Raw genomic sequence first — 24,722 nt, 5'->3', positions numbered from 1 at the left:
GAATCATAATTATTCCATAGATTTTCGTAAATTTATCTTCGGTGTCTGAACCTAAAACGAATTAAAAACAGAAAATATATTTCACAAGTAACATAATGTCGCATTTACAGGTAGCAGTGCGGACAAAACCTTTCTCACTCCTAATTTCGCAATTTTTTTTGTTGTTGCTGTGCTGACCCCCAGCGCTTTTGAGCATTGTTCTTTTGGTAGTTTTTTCTTGTTGGTAATTTTTCATCTTGCGTATAGTTTATCTTATCGGAAACAGCTGTTTAAACACGAGGTGGTTTCTTCCAAAATTCAGAATAAACATAATTTAGTGGTCCATTTATGCCCCCTCATGGTGTAAGTTTGGTTCTTTTGAATCATACCGATATTGTTTCATAATAGCTAATTGCTTTTTATAGTATATATAGTAATTGTTGCGAAAATTTGATTGTTCAAGTCGGAATGTATTCGTACCCTATTTGTTACGTACATTTTCATAAATGGTCTTCAATAGAAATACTGTTATAAACTTCATTGCCACTTGTATACTTTCATAAATATAATAATTAAATAACTAGAATTAGTTTAAATTTCGTATTGTTAAACGGTATAACAGAAAATGTTCATATTTTGATAGATTTCCATTCTTGTATTTGCAGACTTTTACCACACTCGACACACGCATACATTAAACCCAATAAATTTTGGAACAATAGAAAGTGTTGTGGTCATTGGTTAGCTAGCTGTAAATCCCAAGACAGCATAGTAAAAGTACCATTCGGCAGTAAATTGGACAGACACGGGCAACGGACAAAGTCAACGCACAGTGGGTGTATACGACACGGTCATGCCTTCGTCTCAGTGGACTGACTGCTTATTTATTCGTTAATTCTGGTAATCTAAATGTCAATTACACATAAAAGAATAAGAAAGCCAACATTAAAGGGGATGGCAGCTTTCGATGAAAAAGTCGTAAACTTTGAAAAGAGATCGTCGACCAGATATGGTGAAATTTCATTATTATTGAAAAAAGATGTCAGTACAGATGTCAGTGTCACATCTCTTAACAATCTTGATGAAAATATAAAAGCCAGTTATGAAGAATATTTATCTCTTGCTAAAGTGTATAGTGACTTCTTAATTGCATCTAATACAGAGAAAAGCCTTCGTCTGAATGAACATTTCAAGGCAAAATTAGTTGAACTTGACAAAGAAATTTCTAGTTTCGCAGACATTGTGCAAAAAACAAAACAACAAATCCTAGAACAGTTAATGAAAGGATCACATGTGTCGTCCGATAAATTGTCTGTGAAAGGTTCACAAGTTTCATCAAAAAAGTCTTCGATGAAAGGATCCCATGTTTCAAGTAAGTCTTCTAAGACTATTGAAATATTAACTGCTAAGTACGCTGAGGCCCAAGTTGCTAAAACAAATGCACAATATGCTGAGGAAGAAGCAACGTTACTTAAACAGAAAGCTCAACTGGAACATCAAACAAAAATAGCTACAGCAGACAACGTGAGAAAATTAACTGAATTAGAAAGTGACTTAAATGTGTTGTCTTTAAAAAAAGCAGCAGCGGCTGCCCAAGCTGAAGTGGATGCTTTGGAAAGAATGTCGCATAGAGATAATGAAAGCATGGTTGATGTAAGTGTAAAAGACCTGAATTTACAAAAACTACCAGATACTAACACAGAAGATAAAGTTACAGGTTTCCTTAATCAAATACAAAATGTAGCTCCTGAAACATCGTCTGAGCAGAAATTTCCGGTTTCAGAAACTCTTACGAATTATATTCTGAAAAAAGAACTTGTATTTTCAAGAGTAACTAGTTTCAATGATTCTGCAGAAACATATCAGTCATGGAAAAGCAGCTTTAAGCAAGTTACTTCAGAGTTGTCAGTAAATCCCCCAGAAGAGATTGACTTACTTATAAAATGGCTTGGTCCAGATTCCAAGAAACACGCACTAAGTCTGAAATCAGCATACAGGAAAGATCCCAGACTAGGTCTTCAAAAAATTTGGGAACGTTTGGACGAAAGATATGGGTCGCCTGAGATTGTCCATAAAATTATAATGAAAAAACTTGAGAAATTTCCAAAGCTGTCAAATAGTGATAACACTAAGTGGTATGAACTATCAGATATAGTGGCAGAAATAAGAGCCTTCAAAGAAGATGTTGAATTTGAAACACCTTTAGCGTACTTTGATTCAGCAGTGGGAATATCTCCCATTCTAGCAAAACTACCCTTGAACATTCAAGAGAGATGGGCTTCAAAAGCAAACAGTTACAAGGAAACAAACAACGTTCATTTTCCCCCATTCTCATTGTTTGCCACCTTCATACACGATCAAGCAAAGATCAAAAATGATCAAAGTCTCCCTTCTTGTGATCGTCAAAAAATTACCGCTAATGGTACATCTGATTTTAGAAAACCGGTTAATGCTAGGAAAACTGATGTCACAGACCGCAAGTCTATGGAGGAATTCTGCCCATTACATAGGAGAAATCACAGTCTAAATAAATGTCGAGCATTCAAATCAAAAAGTATTAGTGAAAGAAAGCAATTTCTGAAAAATAATAGAATTTGTTTCAAGTGTTGTGATTCAAATAGGCATCAAGCAAAAGAGTGTCGTATTTCAGTAAAATGTAGTGATTGTGGTAGTTCAAATCACACTGGTGCTATGCATGTGACAAGTTCAAGTCCTCCACAACAGAATGGCGGGGAGCGAGAAGGAACAAATGATACTGTTCATAACAAATGTACACAGATTTGTGGCAACGGACATGGAAAATCTTGTGCTAAATTTGTACTAGTTAATGTTTTTAGTTCTGAAAACCCATCAATTGTTGTCAAATGTTATGCAATGTTAGACGAACAAAGTAACAGGTCACTTGTTAAACCAGAGTTGTTTACACTTTTAGATATAGATAGTCAAGAGTTTGAGTACACACTAAATTCTTGCGCTGGCACACATGTTACACGTGGTCGCCGAGCCTCTAATTGTGTCATTCAGTCCGTAGATGGTTCTGTTAGTTACGACTTGCCCACACTCATTGAATGTTCAGACATCCCAAACAATCGTGAAGAGATCTGTTCTCCTCATGATGCAAGTTGCCATCCACATTTATCCCCCATTGCTGGCTACATACCAGACATTGATGATAAAGCTGAAACTTTGCTACTGATAGGTAGAGATCTTGTAGAAGCACATCATGTAAATGATCAAGTCTTAGGTCCCCCTGGAGCGCCTTTTGCTCAGAAGCTAGGGCTAGGATGGGTAGTGATTGGTGAGGTATGTATTGGTAAAGTCCATGCTCGGGATCAAGTAAATGTCAACAAAACTCAGATTTTGAACAATGGTCGCCCGTCATTGTTTCAGCCATGTAGTAATAGATTTGTTTTAGATGAAAGAGTTTGTAGCTTGTATGACCCTGTATTTGTTCAAGAGCCGAATGATGATAAGTCTTCCTTTTCTGTAGAGGACAGAGAATTTTTGAGTATCATGGATAATGGTTTTAAGAAAACCACTAGTGGTAAGTGGACTGCTCCACTCCCTTTCAAGACCCCTAGGCAGAGGTTACCCAATAACAAATCTGAAGCTCTTAGACGAGCTAAGTTTTTTCATACTAGCTTGCAGAAGAATCCTGAAAAGAAGGAACATATGACAGAGTTCATGGGCAAAATACTGTTAAACGGTCATGCTGAAGTTGCACCAGATTTACTAGATGGGGAGGAATGTTGGTATTTACCAATATTTGGTGTTTATAATTCAAAAAAGCCTGGTAAGATCAGAGGGGTTTTTGACTCGTCAGCTGCATATCAGGGAGTATCTTTGAATTCAGTGTTGTTAACAGGTCCAGACCTTACTAACAACTTATTAGGCGTTTTGATGAGGTTCAGGAGAGAACTTGTAGCAGTTGCTGCAGACATCGAACAAATGTTTTATTGTTTTGAGGTTAATAAGGAACACCGAAACTTTTTGCGGTTCCTTTGGTATCAAGACAACGATACAGAGAAACCTTTGATAGAATATCGCATGTGTAGGCACGTTTTTGGTAATAGCCCCTCTCCTGCTATTGCCACATATGGTCTTCGCAAATCAGTAGAGAACAGTGAGGAAGATGTTAAAGACTTTGTTTACAATGACTTTTATGTAGATGACGGTCTAATGTCTCGGTCCTGTCCAGAAGAAGCAGTAGACTTAATGAAACGGTCTCAGGTAGCTCTTAGGCATAGTTCATTGCGTCTACATAAGGTAGCATCTAATGATGTAGAGGTAATGAAATGCTTTCCAGTTGATGATCTTGCTAAAGATTTGAGAAGTTTGAACTTTGAGAAAAATTTACCTATGCAGCGTAGCCTGGGCCTTGAGTGGGATTTGAACTCTGATTCGTTTGTTTTTGTGGTTGAAACACCACACAAAACTCCTACGAGAAGGAACGTCTTGTCTACGGTTAATTCAGTGTTTGACCCTATAGGTTTTCTAGCTCCTTTCACCATAGTAGGGAAACTTATACTCAGAGATATAGTGACCGAACATAGTGACTGGGACAAACCATTGTCCACAGCTTTAGAGGCAAAATGGCTTCACTGGAAGAATTTACTCCATCTTTTGAGTAGCTTGCAAATACCTCGAAGTTACTTTTCAGTATCACTCAGAGTTATCACTGATTTAGAATTGCATGTATTCTGTGATGCATCAGAACAGGCAATATCAGCAGTAGCATATTTGGTAGGACATACAAATGACTGCACCTCCCATGTAGCTTTTGTTATGGGAAAGTCAAAAGTCGCTCCGACTAAAGGTCATACCATCCCTCGTTTAGAGCTCTGTGGAGCCGTTCTTGCTGTAGGTATTGCTCAAACAATAGTTGATCAGTTGAGATTAGAATTAAGTCTGATTAGGTACTATACAGACAGTAGGATCGTTTTAGGTTACATTCACAATCAAACTAGGCGTTTTTTCACTTATGTTAGCAATCGTATACAAAAGATTAGACGTGTTAGTGAACCAAAGCAATGGAATTACATTTCGTCTAATGTTAACCCTGCAGATATTGGAAGCAGAGGTGCTTCTCCTGATGAGTTGCAACGTAGTTCATGGTTTTTAGGTCCAACTTTCCTACGTAATCAGTCTGAGTCAATTCCAGAGTTCTTTCCCATTGTTGACCCAGATCAGGATAAAGAAGTCCGTTGTAATGTGTCAGTCAATGTTGCTAGTATTGAAGTTTCAGAACACCTTGGAAGCAGTAGGTTTGAAAAGTTTTCATCATGGTCTAAACTTGTTGCAGCTCTTTCTACCTTGAGACATGTTGCTTGTTCTTACTGCAGTGAGTCACAGTGCAAAGGTTGGCACAGATGTCCACTTTCTAAGAGTCCAGACTTTCAGTTGCAAACTGAATGTCTCATTTTTAAGGTTATTCAAGGTGAAGTTTACAAGAACGAGGTCATTTGCTTGAAAGGTCATCGCAATATTGAAAGGGATTCTTCTATCTTAGCCCTTGACCCATATCTTGATGAGCATTGTGTTCTTAGAGTAGGTGGTCGCTTAAGTAGAAGTAGTCTTGAGTCTAGTCAGAAACATCCAGTAATTGTGCCAGGAAAACACTGTGTAGCCAAACTTCTAGTCAATCATTTTCACACCCTTGTGCAGCATCAAGGTCGACAATTGACTGAAGGTGCAGTACGAGACGCAGGTTTCTGGATAACGGGTGGAAAACGTTTAGTTTCTTCTCAGATTTACAACTGCATAACATGTAAGAAACTAAGAGGCCGGTTCTTAGAACAGAAAATGTCAGATTTACCGGTTGATAGAGTTAAACAGGCAGCCCCTTTTTCTTATGTAGGTGTCGATGTTTTTGGGCCCTGGTCAGTGGTGTGTAGACGTACACGTGGAGGTCAAGCTTCATCTAAAGATGGGCGGTGTTGTTTACTTGTCTCACAATAAGAGCAATTCATATCGAGGTTATTGGCGAAATGTCATCCTCCGCTTTCATAAATGCTCTGCGTAGATTTATATCTATCCGTGGCAAAGTAAAACAGTTCCGTTCAGACCGCGGAACAAATTTTGTTGGCGCCACAGACCACCTTAACATTGATGCGGTTAATGTAGAAGATGAGAAAACTCGAGCTTTTTTATATAAACAGGGTTGTGTATGGGTATTTAATGCTCCTCATAGCTCTCATATGGGTGGTTCCTGGGAAAGGATGATTGGTATAGCACGTAGGATTTTAGAATCTATGTTAGCTCCTGTCAAAACTCTTACACACGATGTTCTAGTGACCTTCATGGCTGAAGTTAGTGCCATCGTTAATAGTCGGCCTATTGTCCCAGTATCGAATGACCCTGATAAGCCTGAAATACTGAGTCCTTCTACATTACTTACCTCTAAGATTGACTGTGACATTAGTAGTTACGGTAATTTAGACATTAAGGCTTTATACAGAGAACAGTGGAAACGTGTTCAATACCTGGCTGAACAATTTTGGCTTAGATGGAGGCGAGAGTATTTGAATTCCTTGCAAAAACGTCGAAAATGGAACTATGAGAAAGTTCCTATAGAAGTAGGTGACATAGTGCTACTTAAGGACAGTGACAGTAGTAGAAACTGTTGGCCTATGGGAAAGGTATCTAAAATTTTCCCAAGTGTAGATAATAGAGTTCGCAAAGTTGAAGTCATAGTGCATAGGGATGGCAAGTTAACATCCTTTACTAGACCCATTGTTGAACTAGTACTTCTTGTTAAAGCAGAACACTAATTTAACAAATTGAACAGTACAGTGTGTATGTATATAATTACAGTTGTTTAGAATGCAAGAAGTTGTGTTACACATACCTTAAGCACTCCTTTTTTGTAACCTGTTTTACTTAATTTGTTGATTTCTCGATTGTTATGTATGCATTTTTTGATTAAGTGCATACTTTTTAATACATATAGTAACCTGCATTGAGAAATGTTGCTATACAATTCATTAGATTTGTGTAAACCTTCTGAGGTATTTATTACACAGACTGTTCTAACGATGTGTACATTTAATATATGTTTTGTACAAAATTGTGAAGGTGGATAAGAAATCCAACTTTGAGTTGAAATTGTGATATCTTGAGATATCAGGCGGGGAGTGTGCTGACCCCCAGCGCTTTTGAGCATTGTTCTTTTGGTAGTTTTTTCTTGTTGGTAATTTTTCATCTTGCGTATAGTTTATCTTATCGGAAACAGCTGTTTAAACACGAGGTGGTTTCTTCCAAAATTCAGAATAAACATAATTTAGTGGTCCATTTATGCCCCCTCATGGTGTAAGTTTGGTTCTTTTGAATCATAACGATATTGTTTCATAATAGCTAATTGCTTTTTATAGTATATATAGTAATTGTTGCGAAAATTTGATTGTTCAAGTCGGAATGTATTCGTACCCTATTTGTTACGTACATTTTCATAAATGGTCTTCAATAGAAATACTGTTATAAACTTCATTGCCACTTGTATACTTTCATAAATATAATAATTAAATAACTAGAATTAGTTTAAATTTCGTATTGTTAAATGGTATAACAGAAAATGTTCATATTTTTAGATTTCCATTCTTGTATTTGCAGACTTTTACCACACTCGACACACGCATACATTAAACCCAATAAATTTTGGAACAATAGAAAGTGTTGTGGTCATTGGTTAGCTAGCTGTAAATCCCAAGACAGCATAGTTGCCTACATCTGACCATATCTTTTTTTCAAATTTTATCTGCAGACTTAACAGGAAGGAAAATTCTCATAATACCCTAGTCACATATACGGCGCGGATAGCTACGTCTAGCCACGGATAGAAACGTAGTAATCCGTATCGATCCGTACCTGAGCCGTACCTTAAAGTAGTAATCCGTATCAATCCGTACCAATCCGTACGGCTCAGGTACGGATCGATACGTATTACTACGTTTCTATCCGTGGCTAGACGTAGCTATCCGCGCCGTATGTGTGACTGGGGTATAAGGGAGAATGATCTCAGGTTGAATGTGCCATTTTTCATATTTTGCTTTGTTCTCGAGCGCTGTTTCAGTTTATCAGTACATTAAGACCATGTTTACATGAAATAATATTTCTGTTAAAAAAATGAGATGTAACAATAGCGGATACAGTCTTTAGTTTAAGAATACTGCTAGTGTAAACATGGCCTGTCAAACATCACAACCTACCCCGAATCTGGGGAAGGTTGTGACAGTATGCGGGGTACACTGTGCGAGGTACACCCTTACCTTACAGCATGGTATAACATTATAAAACTACATGGCATTTAACCTTTTCGTATTGCTGAATTTCATAATATACCTTATATCGATATATCTGCAAAATAACGAACTATCAGAACACGTCAAATATTAAATACGTCAAAAATTACTTATAGTGGTCCAAATCGGTATTTCAAACACAGTTTCGTTGTCCTTTTGTTAACAATGCTTGCGCTTTCCAAGAAGTGTATTTGAAAAATGGCGCGTTTAAAGTTTTTGCAAATGACGTCTAGGCTCTTCAATACAGATGGGAAGTCACGTGTGGCACAACCAACCCGTGGCACATTCAACATTCTCCCCTACTTATCTGATCAAACTAATAATCATCATTTCTTGTTCATTTCCTGAATGAAAAACACTTGTATTCACGATAACCGTAGAAGGAATTGTCGATTTTTCTTTTGAAGTATCTTAGAGAAAAAAGACAGATTTCATGTCGTACGTGTTTCCAGAAAATAAAATAAGCCGCACCATGAGAAAACCCACATAGTGCCTTTGCGACCAGCGTAGATCCAGACCAGCTTGCGTATCCGCGCAGCCTGGTCAGGATCGATGCTGTTCACTTTCAAAGCCTATTGCAATATAAGAGAAACCATTAGCGAATAGCATGGATCCTGACCAGGATGCGCGCATGAGCAGGCTGGTCTGTATCCATGCTGGTCGCAAAGCCAATATGTTGGTTTTCATGGCGCGGCTCAAATCTACAATAGAAAACAATTAAAATTCGTAAAAAAATGTTACATGTACGTGAAATAATATAAGAATAAAATCAATGCCGATAACATTACGTTATACTGAATTAAAATATAATGGTGCACGCCGGTAATTTGGAACCCGTGGTATCGAGCGTAGACACTACTACGCCATCGTGTAATTTGTGTTTTCTACATATGTAACTATTTTCAGGATACGATTCTTTCGTAAGCTAACGTAAACGCCCGAAAATATTGGCCAACATAATGAGTGCCAGGTAAATGCTGATGGACAACTGACTGAAAATTATTATAAACGATATCTAATTGTACATGTAGCTCTACAAACACAGTGATTTCATACAGTTGTATATTTAGTCAAGTTTATTTGATAACATTCGACATTAAAATTAATATTTTAAAGAGACTATTTGCTAGGAATTTATCATAGTACGCAGTGGTGGGGTTTAGGTATCCTCCCTGGAAATTCCTTACAATAATAACAGTAACTGTTGCATTTTAGATAAAGAAATCGGCCTTTTTATGTGGCGTACTTCTGTAGACGCGCCGTTTTATAGGGCGTACATCGCTAACTTTGGCATAAAGCTCCCCTAAAACATGAATTTACGCCATGATATATATTTTTATTTGTAACTTGATATACTATTCTCGCGTTAAACAGGTGAAAAGTCAACAGAATGATATTAAGAGAAAGAAAATGAGCCTGAAAGTGAACGTCCGAGTTCGAAACCGAATTCACACGTCAGTTTACTCGAATGTTTGAAGAAACTAGAGAATTACTGCCCAAAATCACATTACCATGGGGAGCGTGAATGATCTGCAGCTCGTACTGAATATATCGCTTCTATAAACACGTTGAACTTCAATGAAAATAAGTAGTTTTTCTTACCTCACCATACAGAATGTTGACAAAATCAACAGGAAATGCCGGTAATGGAACGTACAATATACCGTGTATGTAGCGTACCCGCCGTAAATGCGACGTATACGTTGGACACGGTGAAATATCAGTATTACTAATGAAGTCTAACACGATCGTATTAGTTTTAGGTCTATTGATTAATAAAACGTGTAGTGTTGAATAAATATATGTTTATTAGTGGATAATATATATTCTAATCAAGGTAAAATAATAAGGATAATATCTTACTTTACGTTGGAAAAGTGTTGTAATAAACATATTTGTCAGTGACAATAACACACAGTTACAATGTTTTAGTAACTGAGGTTATCATTACAAAGTTTTAGCAACTGAGGTTTTTGCAATGTTTTAGTAACTGAGGTTATTATTACAAAGTTTAAGTAACTGAGGTTATTACAATGTTTTAGTAACTGTGGTTATTATTACAATGTTTTAGTAACGGAGGTTATTATTACAATGCTTTAGTAACTGAGGTTATTAATACAATTTTTTAGTAAATGAGGTTATTATTATAAAGTTTTAGTAACTGAGGTTATTACAATGTTTTAGTAACTGTGGTTATTATTACAATGTTTTAGTAACGGAGGTTATTATTACAATGCTTTAGTAACTGAGGTTATTAATACAATTTTTTAGTAAGTGAAGTTATTATTATAAAGTTTTAGTAACTGAGGTTATTACAATGTTTTAGTAACTGAGGTTATTATTATAAAGTTTTAGTAACTGAGGTTATTACAATGTTTTAGTAACTGAGGTTATTATTATAAAGTTTTAGTAACTGAGGTTATTATTACAAAGTTTAAGTAACTGAGGCTATTACAATGTTTTAGTAACTGTGGTTATTATTACAATGTTTTAGTAACTGGGGTTATTATTACAATACTTTAGTAACTGAGGTTACTAAATGGAGTATGGCAACAGAGTGTGCATGTGCTATGCAAGCATTTAGTAATATGCAGTATGGCAACTGAGTGTGCATGTGCTATGCAATTATTTAGTAATATGTAGTATGGAAACTGAGTGTGCATGTTCTATGCTTTCCTTAAGTAATATGGAGTATGGCAACAGAGTGTGCATGTGCAGTATGGTAACTGAGAGTGCTTGTGTTATGCAATCATTTTGTAATATGGAGTATGGCAACTGAGTGTTAATGGGCTATGCAATCGTTTAATAATATGGAGTATGGCAACTGAGTGTTCATGGGCTATACAATCATAAAGATATTGCAGTTTGGCAACTGCCTGTGTATGGGCTATGCAATCATTTGGTAATAAGGAGTATAGCAACTGCGTGTGCATGGGCTATGCAATCATTTAGTAATATGGAGTATGAAAACTGGGTGCTCATGACCTATGCAATTATTTAGTATTATACAGTCTGGCAATTGTGTGTACATGGGCTATGTAATCATTTAGTAATATGCATTATGGCAACTGAGTGTTCATGTGCTATGCAATCATTTAGTAATATGGAGTGTGGCAACAGAGTGTGCATGGGCTATGCAATCATTTAGTAATATACAGTATGGCAACTGAGTGCTCATGAGCTATGCTATTATTTGGTATTATGAAGCATGGCAACTGCGTGTGCATGGGCTATGCAAGCATTTAGTAATATGCAGTATGGCAACTGAGTGTGCATGGGCTATGCAATCATTTAGTAATATACAGTATGGCAACTGAGTGTGCATGTGCTATGCAATCGTTTAGTAATATGGGGTATGGCAACTGAATGTGCATGTGCTTTGAATCATTTAGTAATATGCAGTATGGCAACTGAGTGTTCATGTGCTATGCAATCATTTAGTAATATGGAGTATGGCAACTGAGAGTGAATGTGTTTTTCAATCATTTTGTAATATGGAGTATGGCAACTGAGTGTTCATGGGCTATGCAATCGTTTAATAATATGGAATATGGCAACTGAGTGTTTATTGGTTATGCAATCGTTTAGTAATACGCAGTATGGCAACTGTGTGTGCATGGGCTATGCAATTATTTAGAAATATGGAGTTTGGCAACTGCGTGTGCATGAGCTATGCATCATTTAGTAATATGCTGTCTGGCAATTGTCTGTGCATAAGCTATGCAACCATTTAGTAATATGGAGTTTGGCAACTGAGTGTACATGGGCTATTTAATCATTTAGTAATATGCCGTATGGCAACTGAGTGTGCATAGGCTATGCAACCATTTAGTAATATGGAGTTTGGCAACAGAGTATACATGTGCTATGTAATTATTTAGTGATATTGAGTATAGCATATGCAGTGTAATCGTTCAGTAGTATTGAGAATGACAATCGAGTGTGTATGTGCTGCGCAATTCTGTAATATTATGGAGTACTGCAACTGAGTGTGCAAGTGCTGTTAAAGTATTCAGTAGTATAGAGTATGACATCTGAGTGTGCATTGGCTATGCAATCCTTTAGTAATATGCAGTATGGCAACAGAGTGCGCATGTGCTATACAATCGTTTAGTAATATGGAGTATGGCAACAGAGTGTGCATAGGCTATGCAATCATTTAGTAGTATGGTGATGCATGAATGGCAACTTGGTGTACAATTGGTTTGCAATTATTTAGTAATATGCAGTATGGCAACTGAGTGTGCATGTCCTGTTCAATAGTTACTAGTATGTTGTATGGAGTTTGGCAACTGAGAATGCATGTCCTGTTCAATAGTTATGTTATATGGAGTTTGGCAAATGAGAATGCATGTCCTGTTCAGTAGTTATATTGTATGGCGTTTGGCAACTGAGAATGCATGTCCTGTTTAATAGTTATGTTATATGGAGTTTGGCATCTGAGAATGCATGTCCTGTTCAATAGTTATGTTATATGGAGTTTGTGCAAATGAGAATGCAGGGTCCTGTTCAGTAGTTATATTGTACGACGTTTGGCAACTGAGATGCATGTCCTGATTAATAGTTATGTTATATGGAGTTTGGCATCTGAGAATAAATGTCCTGTTCAATAGTTACGTTGTATGGAGTTTGGCAGCTTTCATATAGTTACGTTATATGAGTTTGGCAACTGAGAATGCATGCCCTGTTCAAAGTTATGTTGTATGGAGTTTGGCAACTGAGAATGCATTTCTGTTCAATAGTTTGTTATATGGATTGGCAACTGAGAATGCATGCCGTTCAAAGTATGTTATAGTTGCAAGAGAATACATTTCTTGTTCAATAGTATTGTATGAGTTTGGCAACTGGATGAATGCCTGTCATATTATGTTTATGGGTTGGCAAGATGCATGCTTCAATAGTATGATGGCACAGGTTACAGAGTGCTAATATATCATCGATATGGATAGTTAGCAATCATTGTAATATGAATACAACGAGTGTTATTGCTGCGCAATCTGTAATATTAGGATTGAACTGATGGCATGGTTAAAGATCATAGTATAAGTGACATCGATGGGTATGCATCTTAAGTACAACATGCGCATGTATCATCGTTTAGAATATGGATAGGACGGCATACTATGCAATCATTAGTTATACAGTGCAATTGGTACATGGTTCATATTATAATAGCATTGCATGAGTGTCATGTCCTTCAATATTAGTATTGTGATGCAACGAAATGCAGCTTCAATTTATATATAGTGGCAATGAGATGCTGCTTCTATTAATTGATGCTGGCAACTGGATGCATGCTTAAAGTTTGTTATATGATTGGCACTGAGTGCATGCCTTCAATATTTGTATATATTGGCAAATGAGTGCATGTCTTCATGTTATATAGGTTTGGCAACTGAAATGCATGCTGTTAATATTAGTATATGATTGGCACTGAGTTGTCCTGTTCAATTAGTTATGGAGTTGGAGTTTCAATATTGTATATGGTTGGCAACTGAGAATGCATGCTGTTAAAATATGGATATGGCAACTGAGAGTTTTTCAATGTTGTTATAGGAGTTGCAACTGGATGCATGCCTGCAATTATTTATATGGAGTTGGCATTTGTAAATATGGAGTTGCAACTGATGTGCAAGTGCTGTTAAAGTATCAGTATAAGTATGATGTGTGCTTGGCTATGCAATCCTTTAGTAATGCAGTATGCAAAGAGTGGCATGTGTATACAATCGTTTAGTAATATGGAGTATGGCAACAGAGTGTGCATAGGCTATGCAATCATTTAGTAGTATGGTGATGCATGAATGGCAACTTGGTGTACAATTGGTTTGCAATTATTTAGTAATATGCAGTATGGCAACTGAGTGTGCATGTCCTGTTCAATAGTTACTAGTATGTTGTATGGAGTTTGGCAACTGAGAATGCATGTCCTGTTCAATAGTTATGTTATATGGAGTTTGGCAAATGAGAATGCATGTCCTGTTCAGTAGTTATATTGTATGGCGTTTGGCAACTGAGAATGCATGTCCTGTTTAATAGTTATGTTATATGGAGTTTGGCATCTGAGAATGCATGTCCTGTTCAATAGTTATGTTATATGGAGTTTGGCAAATGAGAATGCATGTCCTGTTCAGTAGTTATATTGTACGACGTTTGGCAACTGAGAATGCATGTCCTGTTTAATAGTTATGTTATATGGAGTTTGGCATCTGAGAATAAATGTCCTGTTCAATAGTTACGTTGTATGGAGTTTGGCAGCTTTCAATAGTTACGTTATATCGAGTTTGGCAACTGAGAATGCATGCCCTGTTCAAAAGTTATGTTGTATGGAGTTTGGCAACTGAGAATGCATTTCCTGTTCAATAGTTATGTTATATGGAGTTTGGCAACTGAGAATGCATGCCCTGTTCAAAAGTTATGTTATATGGAGTTTGGCAACTGAGAATACATTTCTTGTTCAATAGTTATGTTGTATGGAGTTTGGCAACTGAGAATGAATGTCCTGTTCAATAATTATGTTGTATGGAGTTTGGCAACTGAGTATGCATGTGCTGTTCAATAGTTATGTTGTATGGAGTTTGGCAACTGAGAATGAATGTCCTGTTCAATAAGTATGTTTTATGGAGTTTGGCAACTGAGTATGCATGTGCTGTTCAAAGTTATGTTTTATGGAGTTTGGCAACTGAGAATGCATGTCCTGTTCCATAGTTATGATGTATGGAGTTTGGCAACTGAGAATGCATGTCCTGTTCAATAGTTATGATGTATGGAGTTTGGCAACTGAGAATGAATGTCCTGTTCAATAGTTATGTTGTATGGAGTTTGGCAACTGAGAACTGAGTGGCGTGTACTTTGCAATTATTCAGTAGTATGGATTTTGCAACTGAGTGTGCATGTTCTTTGCAATTGTTTTTGTGGTATCCAACCTCCCAACCTGAGTTTGTATGTACTGTAATATCATTAATATTCGTTGGGGACTAATTTTCGTGGATTTCGTGGTTACAATATTACAATTTGTTTGCTTTTACAGATTGATTTATTAAAATGTCTCTTGAAGAGGAAAACGATTCACTACTCGAGGAAAAAATGTCTCTTGAAGAGGAAAACGATTCACTACTCGAGGAAGTATTTGAGTTACTCGAGGGTCCCGACTGTGACAATCCGGAAGTGATTCTGCTGATTGGAAGAAGTGGGGCTGGGAAAAGCTCTCTTGTTAACACCTTACATATGGTTTTAACAGGACGATTTTACATGATAGCTAAACAGGGAAGTGGGCAAGCACAGACGGTGACGCTTGATTTGTTAAGGTTAGTATTATTTCAGATAAAAAATATCAAAATACTTGCATTTGCACGGCCTAATATATCAGCGCAATCTTTGAAACTTATCAGTAATATACCAATATTATTCTATACCTATTTTATCTATCCAATCGCAAACGTTCATTTGCAACACGTGACCGTACAATATATTACGGTATTTGGATGCACGTGCGTACAAAAATCCTGTATTTTCTGTATTTGGACGCACGCGCGTACAAAAAATCCTGTATTTTCTGTATTTGGACGGTTCATCAGTCCCATGTTAAACATACGATAAAGCCCGAAACGCGTGAAAATGTTCCGAATGTAAACCGGATGAAGTAGGCGCTCTATGTGCAGAGTTTGATTATGCGTCTTGAAATGTGGATTTAATTTGAGTTTTTTTGTTTACAAAACACAAAAACGATTCAAGGGATAATAGTTCTATCTGAATTAGATATTAAAACGTTCGTTAATAATCAAAAACTTAAAATAAAATAAAAAGGATCATCAGATGTTGGAATATTTGAAAAGTCGCTAAAAGAAGCCGTTCCGGACGAAACCTAGAAATTGGTATCAGCCATGACTGTCTGAATAGCTACCTCAGCAGTTTTTATTTAACGGTTAAGAAACAAAATGGAGAAGATTATGAATGGCAGCGGACGGGCGGTCAGCATCCAAAACGTGTCTGCTCTATAATTAAGTTTTCGTCGGATCTTCACCAAACTTGCTGACAATGTTTGTGGGCATTACATCTCAGCCAGTTTCCGGATAACCAGCCAAATTGTACCAGGCACTCTTTGATTATAGTCCTTGAATTACTCGAAAAACGGGGAATTTAGCCTTGTCCGCTCTTTTAAGTGGAACAGTTTTCATCCGATCTTCACCAAACTTGCTGACAATGTTTGTGGGCAAAATATCTCAGCCAAGTATTATTACCACCCCAATCGCCAAATGGCTGTTGTAGGGAGGTTGCACCATATACTTTTTTTTATGATGATACGCAGAAAAAAGAACATTCAATGAATTACGTATATTACGTATGAAGTGAAATAAATATAGAATAAAAAGGTTATTTAAGGTCTAACGTTGTTCTGTATAATATATATTTGCACTCATACCAAGCTCGGAAAAACTAGAAAAGGCAGGAATACAATATTCAGTGAAACATTTTTAATTTAAACTATTATTATAGTAAGATAAAATAGATATAGAATAAAAAGGTTATTTAACATTGTACTGTACAATACGAGATATATTTGGACTCGTACCCAGCTGAGAAAACCATATTGAACTCGCCTAGCGGCTCGTCCAATATGGTTTTCTCAGCTGGGTACTCGTCCAAATATATCTCCGTATTGTACAGAACAATGTTAAATAACCTAATATTATTACATGTAAAGGAACCGTTTAATGACAGTATAAATTAAACCCGGTGCGGTAAGGTTTGCATGAACATCAGACTTGTATGATGGTGTCATGCATAGTGTTATGTAGCAACTTTTGCCTACGACATGCAAAGATCGCACGTGGTACAGCATGCGAGCGCACCCAATCGAGTTCTATGGCCCAAAGGTATACCAAGTGTTCAAATTTGGTACATTATTGCAACTGAGTGCAATCACCGTAATGTGAATAAGTTGTTTCGAGCAAAGTGTTCTTGAAATATTATTAATTTTATATCGGCTATGTTTTTCAGATATTTTTCAAATTGACACATATATTTGTATATTGTATTGATATACATGCACAAAGAAAAATACGTTTCGCCTTTAATCTAAGCGCTGATTATTTTGCAGAAACTATATGTTTAATGTTTGTAGGTACAACAACTGCGGAGTAATATTACATAGAATTTCTGACACAAGCACACGAGAAAGGATGACAAATCTATTACCAAGGTTGCCACATATTCTTGACTGTGCTGGACTAGCTGACGAAAATACACCCAAGCTACGCGAGATAATAGAGCTTCTGATTGGAGGTGAATTAAACAGTATTATAGCTTTACTGTGTAAACAAAAAAATGCATTTTTATGTTTTGAAAATTCTCTAGTATAGAACATTAATTTTAATTGGTAATATGATCAAGATTGTCTTTAAAAATTCTTGGTGTTAGTAATATTGGAAAATGAAATGTGTGTTTCACTTTCCACTTTCGTCAATTTCAGGTTATATTCGGCCTGGGACAAGCATTGACGCGCTGGAGAAAAAACAAGAGGAATGCGGCATTGGACGGTTGAAAGAAGTATTTAAACCTGACCCAGCCTGGAAAGTTTCAAAGATTGTCTTCATGCAAGGGTGTATTGATGATATACCTAAAAATTTAATCCAATGTTTGAGAGAGGTTTTGAAGATATCCAACTCGGCTACGTTAACTAGAAAATGTAACTACATTGTATTTTGAAAAATATTGCAAACATATAAAAAAATTATATCGTTCAGATTAGTGGCATTTTCCCCAGAATAACTCCGACATATGGGCTTTTATACCTCTTCAAAACGAGAAATGGATACATAGAAATCACATTGCTCAGCCATTCTGTATGTCAGTGATATATCTGGCACAACCGATGGAAATTAAATAAACCTAACCCTTATCACGAGATTGGTTCTGCCTTTGTGACCAGTGCAGGTCATGATTAGCCTGCACATCTGTGCAGTCTGATCATGACCGGCACTGTTCGTCATTCAGTCAGTTTCTTTTTTTGGTTGGTACCATTTTTAACAGCTCAGCGTACTGTCAATACTAGTTTAAACATATTTTTTTCGAAAATACATCAAATTAAATTTTACAGGTATACATATATAACACAAATACGAAAGAGATTAGAACGAAAGAGAACTTATATAGTTCCTCTCCCTAAATAACAACAAAAATATTTACATCTATGGCGGATTATCATTTCATTCAGTTTAAAAGTTTAGGGTTTTTAATGATATCTTATTTAAATAAACAGTAAAGTAGAAAAAAATAAGGTAAGGGATATTTCATTATGGAATTAGAATAATGAAAAGTAAGACAAGCTTTTCATTGATATGTGTCGTTGATATGTAACAGAAGTAAAACAAGTCTGATAAAGAATCTAAGAAATTTAAGCAGCAAAAAAAATTATAAGAATTAAAAAAAAATATTGAGACTGTCAAAATTAAAAGAGGGACAGCAATCATAATAGCAATTTAGCAGGGTAAGGGTTAGCTAATACAATGACAGATCGAGGGAAAGTGTATATAAGAACACATCACAGACAATAATTTTATTCCCAGTTTGTACTTGATCTTTCACATTTTAACATGCAAGACAGTACCTATAAATCCACTGAAGGGAAATTAACTCCACTTGTTTTATCAAAAATGGCAATGAATGGAAATGTACCATGCAAGAAACCATATTTTCTAGTGTGGATTATTTAAGAATTATTTCCCTTTCGTTTAAGTCTTATTACATTGTTTCCACTGAAGGAACTGGGTATAATTTTATACAATGATAGATGGAAATTACAGGAAGTACAGAGTACAACTGTGTAGAGCACAATAACTATAACTGCTTACTGAATAAACATGTAGTTTGTATTGTGATAAATATACATTAGAGGTCCGAAGTACCGAGGATCTAATACCAGGCCATTGCGAAAGCATATGTTTATTGATCATGTTATTTATTGATCCTGAACACATCAAATGTATTACAATTAAAATAATCTTGCTTACCTGTAAAATATAGCTAGTGTTATCATTCTTAAATTCTGAATTTTTATCAACGTCGCTGTTCTTCATAAATTCTTATCAGAAACAGGATCCGACATGCACGACTTTTTCATAAATAAGGAACAGTGTCGAATACATTAATATTCAAAACGTATTTTCATCAGTTTATTTTATTACGACGTATGTATTTCAATGGGTTAATTTGTATTTCAGATCAGTGCGAGGTTTTTGTTCTGATCACTAAATACGACCTAGTTAACAAGTCGAGTGACCTGAGTCTTGATGGGAATGGTACCGAGAATTCAATAAGTGCCGATCAGTTTGAGAAAGCCGAGACTGAAATTGCAGAGGCGTTTTGCAACGTTGGCGCAATTGGGTACAACACACTTCGCTGGGTCAGCTTCACTGATAATGTTGGATTTTCTGAATCCCAGATTCGCAACAGAGCACTGAAATTTTTGAAGAAAATGATAGAACCAGGTGTACCAAAAATGCCAGAGCCAACATTTTTCGACAGACTTGAAGAATACGTGTATCAAACCCTTCACAAGTTACGAAGGGCAATCAACAGGCAATTAAGGGAAAGACACTTTAACTGTGTGTCTATAATTGGTTGTTTGTTCCTCTCTTTTGTTTTTATCTATGTGATGTACTGTCTGCTTCGAGCGAGTGTATAGACAAATGTAAATACTTAAAGAAGTTTAATTAAAAAGCATATACGTTTTGCCTATAAAGTAAAGCAAAAGGTTGCTAGTTAACTTGCTTAAAATAGCCATCTTTTACATTTATTGTCCTTGTTGTTGATTGCTATGTTTTCATATTGTATTTCTTTTATAATAAACATTCACTCACTAAAAATAGGAAGACCGCCGTTACATGACTGAAATACTGTTGAAAAACGGCGTTAAACCCAAAGCAAACAAACAAACAATAGCACTGCGGGGAATCACATGATCAAAATAATCTCTAAACCGAAGTTATATTTTGAAGAACATGAATAAATTTCCTGTCATGATAAGATATGAAATTTAAACATAGCCTATCATATGACTAATGAAAATTGTTAAATTATCATGGAGTTAACAAAATGATAGATATCCTGTAATTACAAACACTAATGAAAATAAGAAGTATCAGTTTCTTGAAGTGTTCCAGATAATCAGAAGGTGATTGTGATTGAAATCTATGTAGTTTTAGGATACATGTATGTAGGTGTATGATAGGCTGTATCTTAGAATTACAGCAAAAAAATCTTCAATATTATCCGACATTATTCATAAATTTATTTTGGTTTAGAGATTATTTTGATCATGTGATTCCCCGCAGTATTGGAAGTCCGGCATGTCATATAAAAATATCTCAGTGAATGTTGAGTCAAGTTTGCAGATACCTGCAAGTGAAAAGTTTTATATGCATGTATCAATCGCTTGCTAAATGGAAGGTTTTAGTATATATGTAAAATACATATAACTATGAACCGAACAGCTGGCCACTGCTATAAGAAATTGATAAATATGGCTTTAAAAACAATAAAGCGTTTAGATGCGTTTTCTAAAAGCAGATAAAATTCATCATTAGAGAGAAGTAGCTTTTTCCCTTACTTGAACGTATTCCTTTCAGAATGTTATAACAAATTTATTTTTCTATTGTCACAATACGATTTGTGTCCGTATTGTAACCTCAGTCAACTATATATAACTTTCTCCATTGGGATATACTATATATAATATTTACTTACTTAATTGTATCATATGTATTCAAAGTCATTATATGTGTATTGTTGTTACTGCTCTCCTTAAAGTTTTGTATTTGTATGCATCATGGGCTTCTTAGCCTAATGGATTTGTATGGAATAAAACTTGTCAAACTTATCAAACTTTTAAATAAAACGTACATATATCATCTTAAAAATACTACCTAAGTCCCTTTTAATTCTGTATAAACATGTCATGTCCATGTTAATATTGTTGTTATTGAGATGCTTTATACTGGTTTATCTAAGTATTTAATACTTTGAGGCGTCCGTGATTGGTTAGTTTAGGTCACAGACTTTAAGTCACTTGTTTCTCAACGCTGCTGGCTCATGCTAGGTGTCAGTAGTTCTACCCATGTGTCCGTCCGTGCCTGGAATAATGAACGAATGGACACCTGTGGTACTCCTGCACAATCAAAAGCTCGAAAGTCGCTGTAGTGGTAGAGATTCTACAACATTCCGTTTAAATAAAGGCAGTGTTATATTATTTATCAGGTCTACATATTATCTTCTGTAGACTCTACTATTGACTCCCTGATTTAGCATCCTTTCTTCCATACAGTCAAACAATAGATAAGCAGCACCATGAGAAAACCAACATAGTGCATCCGCGCAGTCTGGTCAGGATCCATGATGTTGCTAACGGTTTCTCTAATTGCAATAGGCTTTGAAAGCGAACAGCATGGATCTTGACCAGACTGCGCGGATGCGCAGGCTGGACTGGACCAATGCTTTTCGCAAATGCACTTTGTTGGTTTTCTCATGGTGCGGCTCAATTTTAAATTCGTCCTAACGCCTGGTATACTGAAAGCGCGTAACACTTCCTGCATAGTGATAACATATCTTGTGGTTTCTGAAAATATCTACTTTCATTTATGCAGTGATGTATAACAAAATTAATGTTATAGTAAACGTTATATATACGTTGAGTTTTGAAATTTAGGACAAGTGGTAAAAGTGAATTTTACATTTTTAATCAATGTAGGTTAAGCATTCTTGAAAGTGTGAATAAGACCTGGATTTCTAAGTACATATACGCTTATTTGCACAAAACACTTCAAGGGCGGCGTATAAAACGCTTCAATGGCGGATAAGTAAATCTGGACACAGGGGCGCTAGACAATAATATGTAAGTATAAAGAATATAGGAGAAATTCGGGTAACTGAGCCACACTTAAGAACTATGAAGCTTGTTTTTTTACAAACAAATGGCAGCGTGTATCAACTAGTATCATGATTTCAGTTATTGGATACATGTAAATACCATATTTCGGGCAAATTACCCGAAACGCTATTTTGATATATTACTCGCTGGACGAATAACCGCCGTGTTGGCTACGCGCTGCGAGTTTACATTATGTTGTTAGGCCTAAAAAAAATTCTTTGTTTCCGGTAACATGCTGAAAAAAATTAGGGTAGGTAGGTCGGAATTTTTTTTTTTTTTGGAAATTTTTTTTATTAAGGGGGACTTTTCGGAAATTATTTTTTTGTCAAAAAATGATTACAAATAAGGGGGTTATGCCTTTAGAGCATCAGTAAGTTGATTTCTAACATCACTGGCTATGTTTAAAGCATAAAAAGTGCAGTTTTGCATCTTTTTGTTAAAAAGTTGAAAAAAATATTCTCCAAGGCCAAAAAAACATTTAGGGTCGGGCCAAAAATTTAGGGTAGGTCGGGATACCGGAAACAAACAATTTTTTTTTACGCCTTACCAAAATAACCCACAACTTCCGATTTAAATGCTACTTTAAAATATTCATAATTCACTGATGAGTATAAAAATGATATAGGCTATATGCTAGTAAAAAGATAAAACTCTCGCATCCATCGTGCAGTTTATAGAGATTCAAGTTGTGTACAAGTTTGGTCTAAAAAAAAAAAGAAAAGAAAATGCGCTATCGTAATTTTGATAACAACAGGTAATTTAATGTTAACCGACTTCATAAAAAAAATCAGCATATTTTATATCCGTGTTGAAATCTCGGATAGCGCGACCAAATTAAAAGTTACTGAACGTTGTAGGCTCAGTTACCCGACTGTGCTCGGATAACTGAGCTTCTTCTTAACATGTGTTAAGTCCATGGGCTAATCTGTAACAGATTAGAAAATAATGTCATATATGTCACCGCTAGTCTGGAACAAATACTCCCATTTCCTCCATTTTATTTGGCAAAACATCAATCAACCATTTTTATATATATGGCGTAGTTTTCATACTTCATACACACGTGCAATATGTTTTAAAGTTTAAAAATAGCGGGTTTACAAGAGAAATTTGACAAAAATAACAGTGTTGACTTTGATATTATTTTTTATTTTCATTCTCTTATATAGTGTATTTTCCGTGTGCACAACACTTTGGATTTAGAAACCTCTACAAACCTGTCTTCGTGCTGCACGAATCTTTCGTTTTTGGGCTAAGATCCGCTTTTTCTGTTCTAGAATAGAGTTCGGATATAAAATAATAGCTGAAAGCTTATTTGCAGTATGGAATATTTACCCACACCATTCGAAACGGTTTGTTTACATCTCATGCAAAACGTAAACAATTGATTTAACCGAACACTATAACACTTTAAATCGCAAATTTGTACAACAGGTATATTCCACAATTCTAATCAAACTCCCCGCAGCGATTACTTCCCCTTACAGTATATTAAATACGATTATTATGAACGCAGGGGAAGGTAACCGCTGTGAGGAGCTTGAATTCGTGAAATATACGTGGTACTTACCAGACTATGATCCTTTATTGATTTCCGCGTTCAGAGATGATTATTAAATTCTAATCTTGTATAATCGTAAGTGGCTTAGTTACCCATGCAGCTCAATTACTAGTAAAACTAGGATACGTGAGATCAACAATTAGGTCAAATCTTAGAAAAAAACATTGTAAACAATCTAGAGGCAACATTTTCTGTCTGATTGTCTTCAAACTATGTCAGAATGTTTGTCTCTATTGAATATAGGTCGGTTTTAAAACTGGGTTACAATAGATCAAAAGTATGTCACAAGGTTAAATAATAGAAAAACCTTATTGACACTCTAGACGCCACATTTTCTGTTTGACCGTCTTAAAACTGCCTGAATTCCTATCTCTATAAAATCTATGTTCAAAACTAGGTTACATAAGGTCAAAAACTAGGTCACTAGGTCGAATCATGGAAAGATCTTTTTTAACAGTGTAGGGCCCACATATACTTGATCATCGTAAAACTTATCAGGATGTTTTATATATACTTGATCATCGTAAAATTTATCAGGATGTTTTTCTGTTTGAAATCTAAATCAATGCAAAAACACGGTTGCCAGCGTTCTTAAAATAGGTGACTAGATCAAATCATAGAAAAACGAACTAGTTCTTGTAATTACGTTCCTAAGTCATGAAATCGATAAAAATGATAGACTCGAATTGATGGATTTAATAAATAGCCCTACAAGTGAACAACTGGACTTGAACGCTTCAATAGAAGAACTGAAGATGTTGGATCGGACTGACGAATTCTTTGAAAGTATACAAAGAAGCATTGAAAGAATGGAACAGTCTATTCAACAGGAAGTTAGAAGTTGCCATCAAGGTAAACGCAAGAGTTGATGAACTGTATATCTTTAAGATTCAATTAAATAGTAAACACTTATTAAATGGTTTGGCGGTTAGTAATTTGAGCTATTGCCCGAGGTCTCTTC

General features: G+C 35.8%; 2 protein-coding genes across 3 annotated transcripts; both read left to right on the top strand.

The window, feature by feature from the left end:
* Nucleotides 1-888: 888 nt before the first annotated feature.
* Nucleotides 889-5,952, top strand: LOC128546469 (uncharacterized). The gene has a single exon (XM_053517018.1). It carries the CDS (start codon nt 889-891, stop codon nt 5,935-5,937), a length of 5,049 nt encoding a protein of 1,682 aa, XP_053372993.1. The 3' UTR covers nt 5,938-5,952.
* Nucleotides 5,953-7,202: 1,250 nt separating this feature from the next.
* LOC123560159 (uncharacterized) lies at nt 7,203-20,055 on the top strand. Of its 2 annotated transcripts, none has more exons than XM_053516607.1 (5): nt 7,203-7,287; nt 15,304-15,580; nt 17,398-17,558; nt 17,746-17,961; nt 19,496-20,055. In XM_053516607.1, exons 2-5 carry the CDS (start codon nt 15,318-15,320, stop codon nt 19,957-19,959), a joined length of 1,104 nt encoding a protein of 367 aa, XP_053372582.1. In that variant the 5' UTR covers nt 7,203-7,287; nt 15,304-15,317; the 3' UTR covers nt 19,960-20,055. The 2 variants fall into 2 exon arrangements, with proteins under 2 accessions (XP_053372582.1, XP_053372583.1); XM_053516608.1 differs by lacking the exon at nt 7,203-7,287 and adding an exon at nt 9,998-10,113.
* Nucleotides 20,056-24,722: the final 4,667 nt, after the last annotated feature.

Source organism: Mercenaria mercenaria, chromosome 10 (genome assembly GCF_021730395.1).
Source record: "Mercenaria mercenaria strain notata chromosome 10, MADL_Memer_1, whole genome shotgun sequence".
Taxonomy (NCBI): Eukaryota; Metazoa; Mollusca; class Bivalvia; order Venerida; family Veneridae; genus Mercenaria; species Mercenaria mercenaria.
This window is presented reverse-complemented; position numbering and strand designations above follow the sequence as displayed.

Excerpts from the sequence above, each read along its gene's own strand:
- LOC128546469 (XM_053517018.1), top strand. The coding sequence starts at position 889 with ATGTCAATTACACATAAAAGAATAAGAAAGCCAACATTAAAGGGGATG.
- LOC123560159 (XM_053516607.1), top strand. The coding sequence starts at position 15,318 with ATGTCTCTTGAAGAGGAAAACGATTCACTACTCGAGGAAAAAATGTCT. Across the intron at positions 15,581-17,397 it reads GTGACGCTTGATTTGTTAAG|GTACAACAACTGCGGAGTAA; the intron begins GTTAGTATTATT and ends TAATGTTTGTAG. Across the intron at positions 17,962-19,495 it reads GGCTACGTTAACTAGAAAAT|ATCAGTGCGAGGTTTTTGTT; the intron begins GTAACTACATTG and ends TTTGTATTTCAG.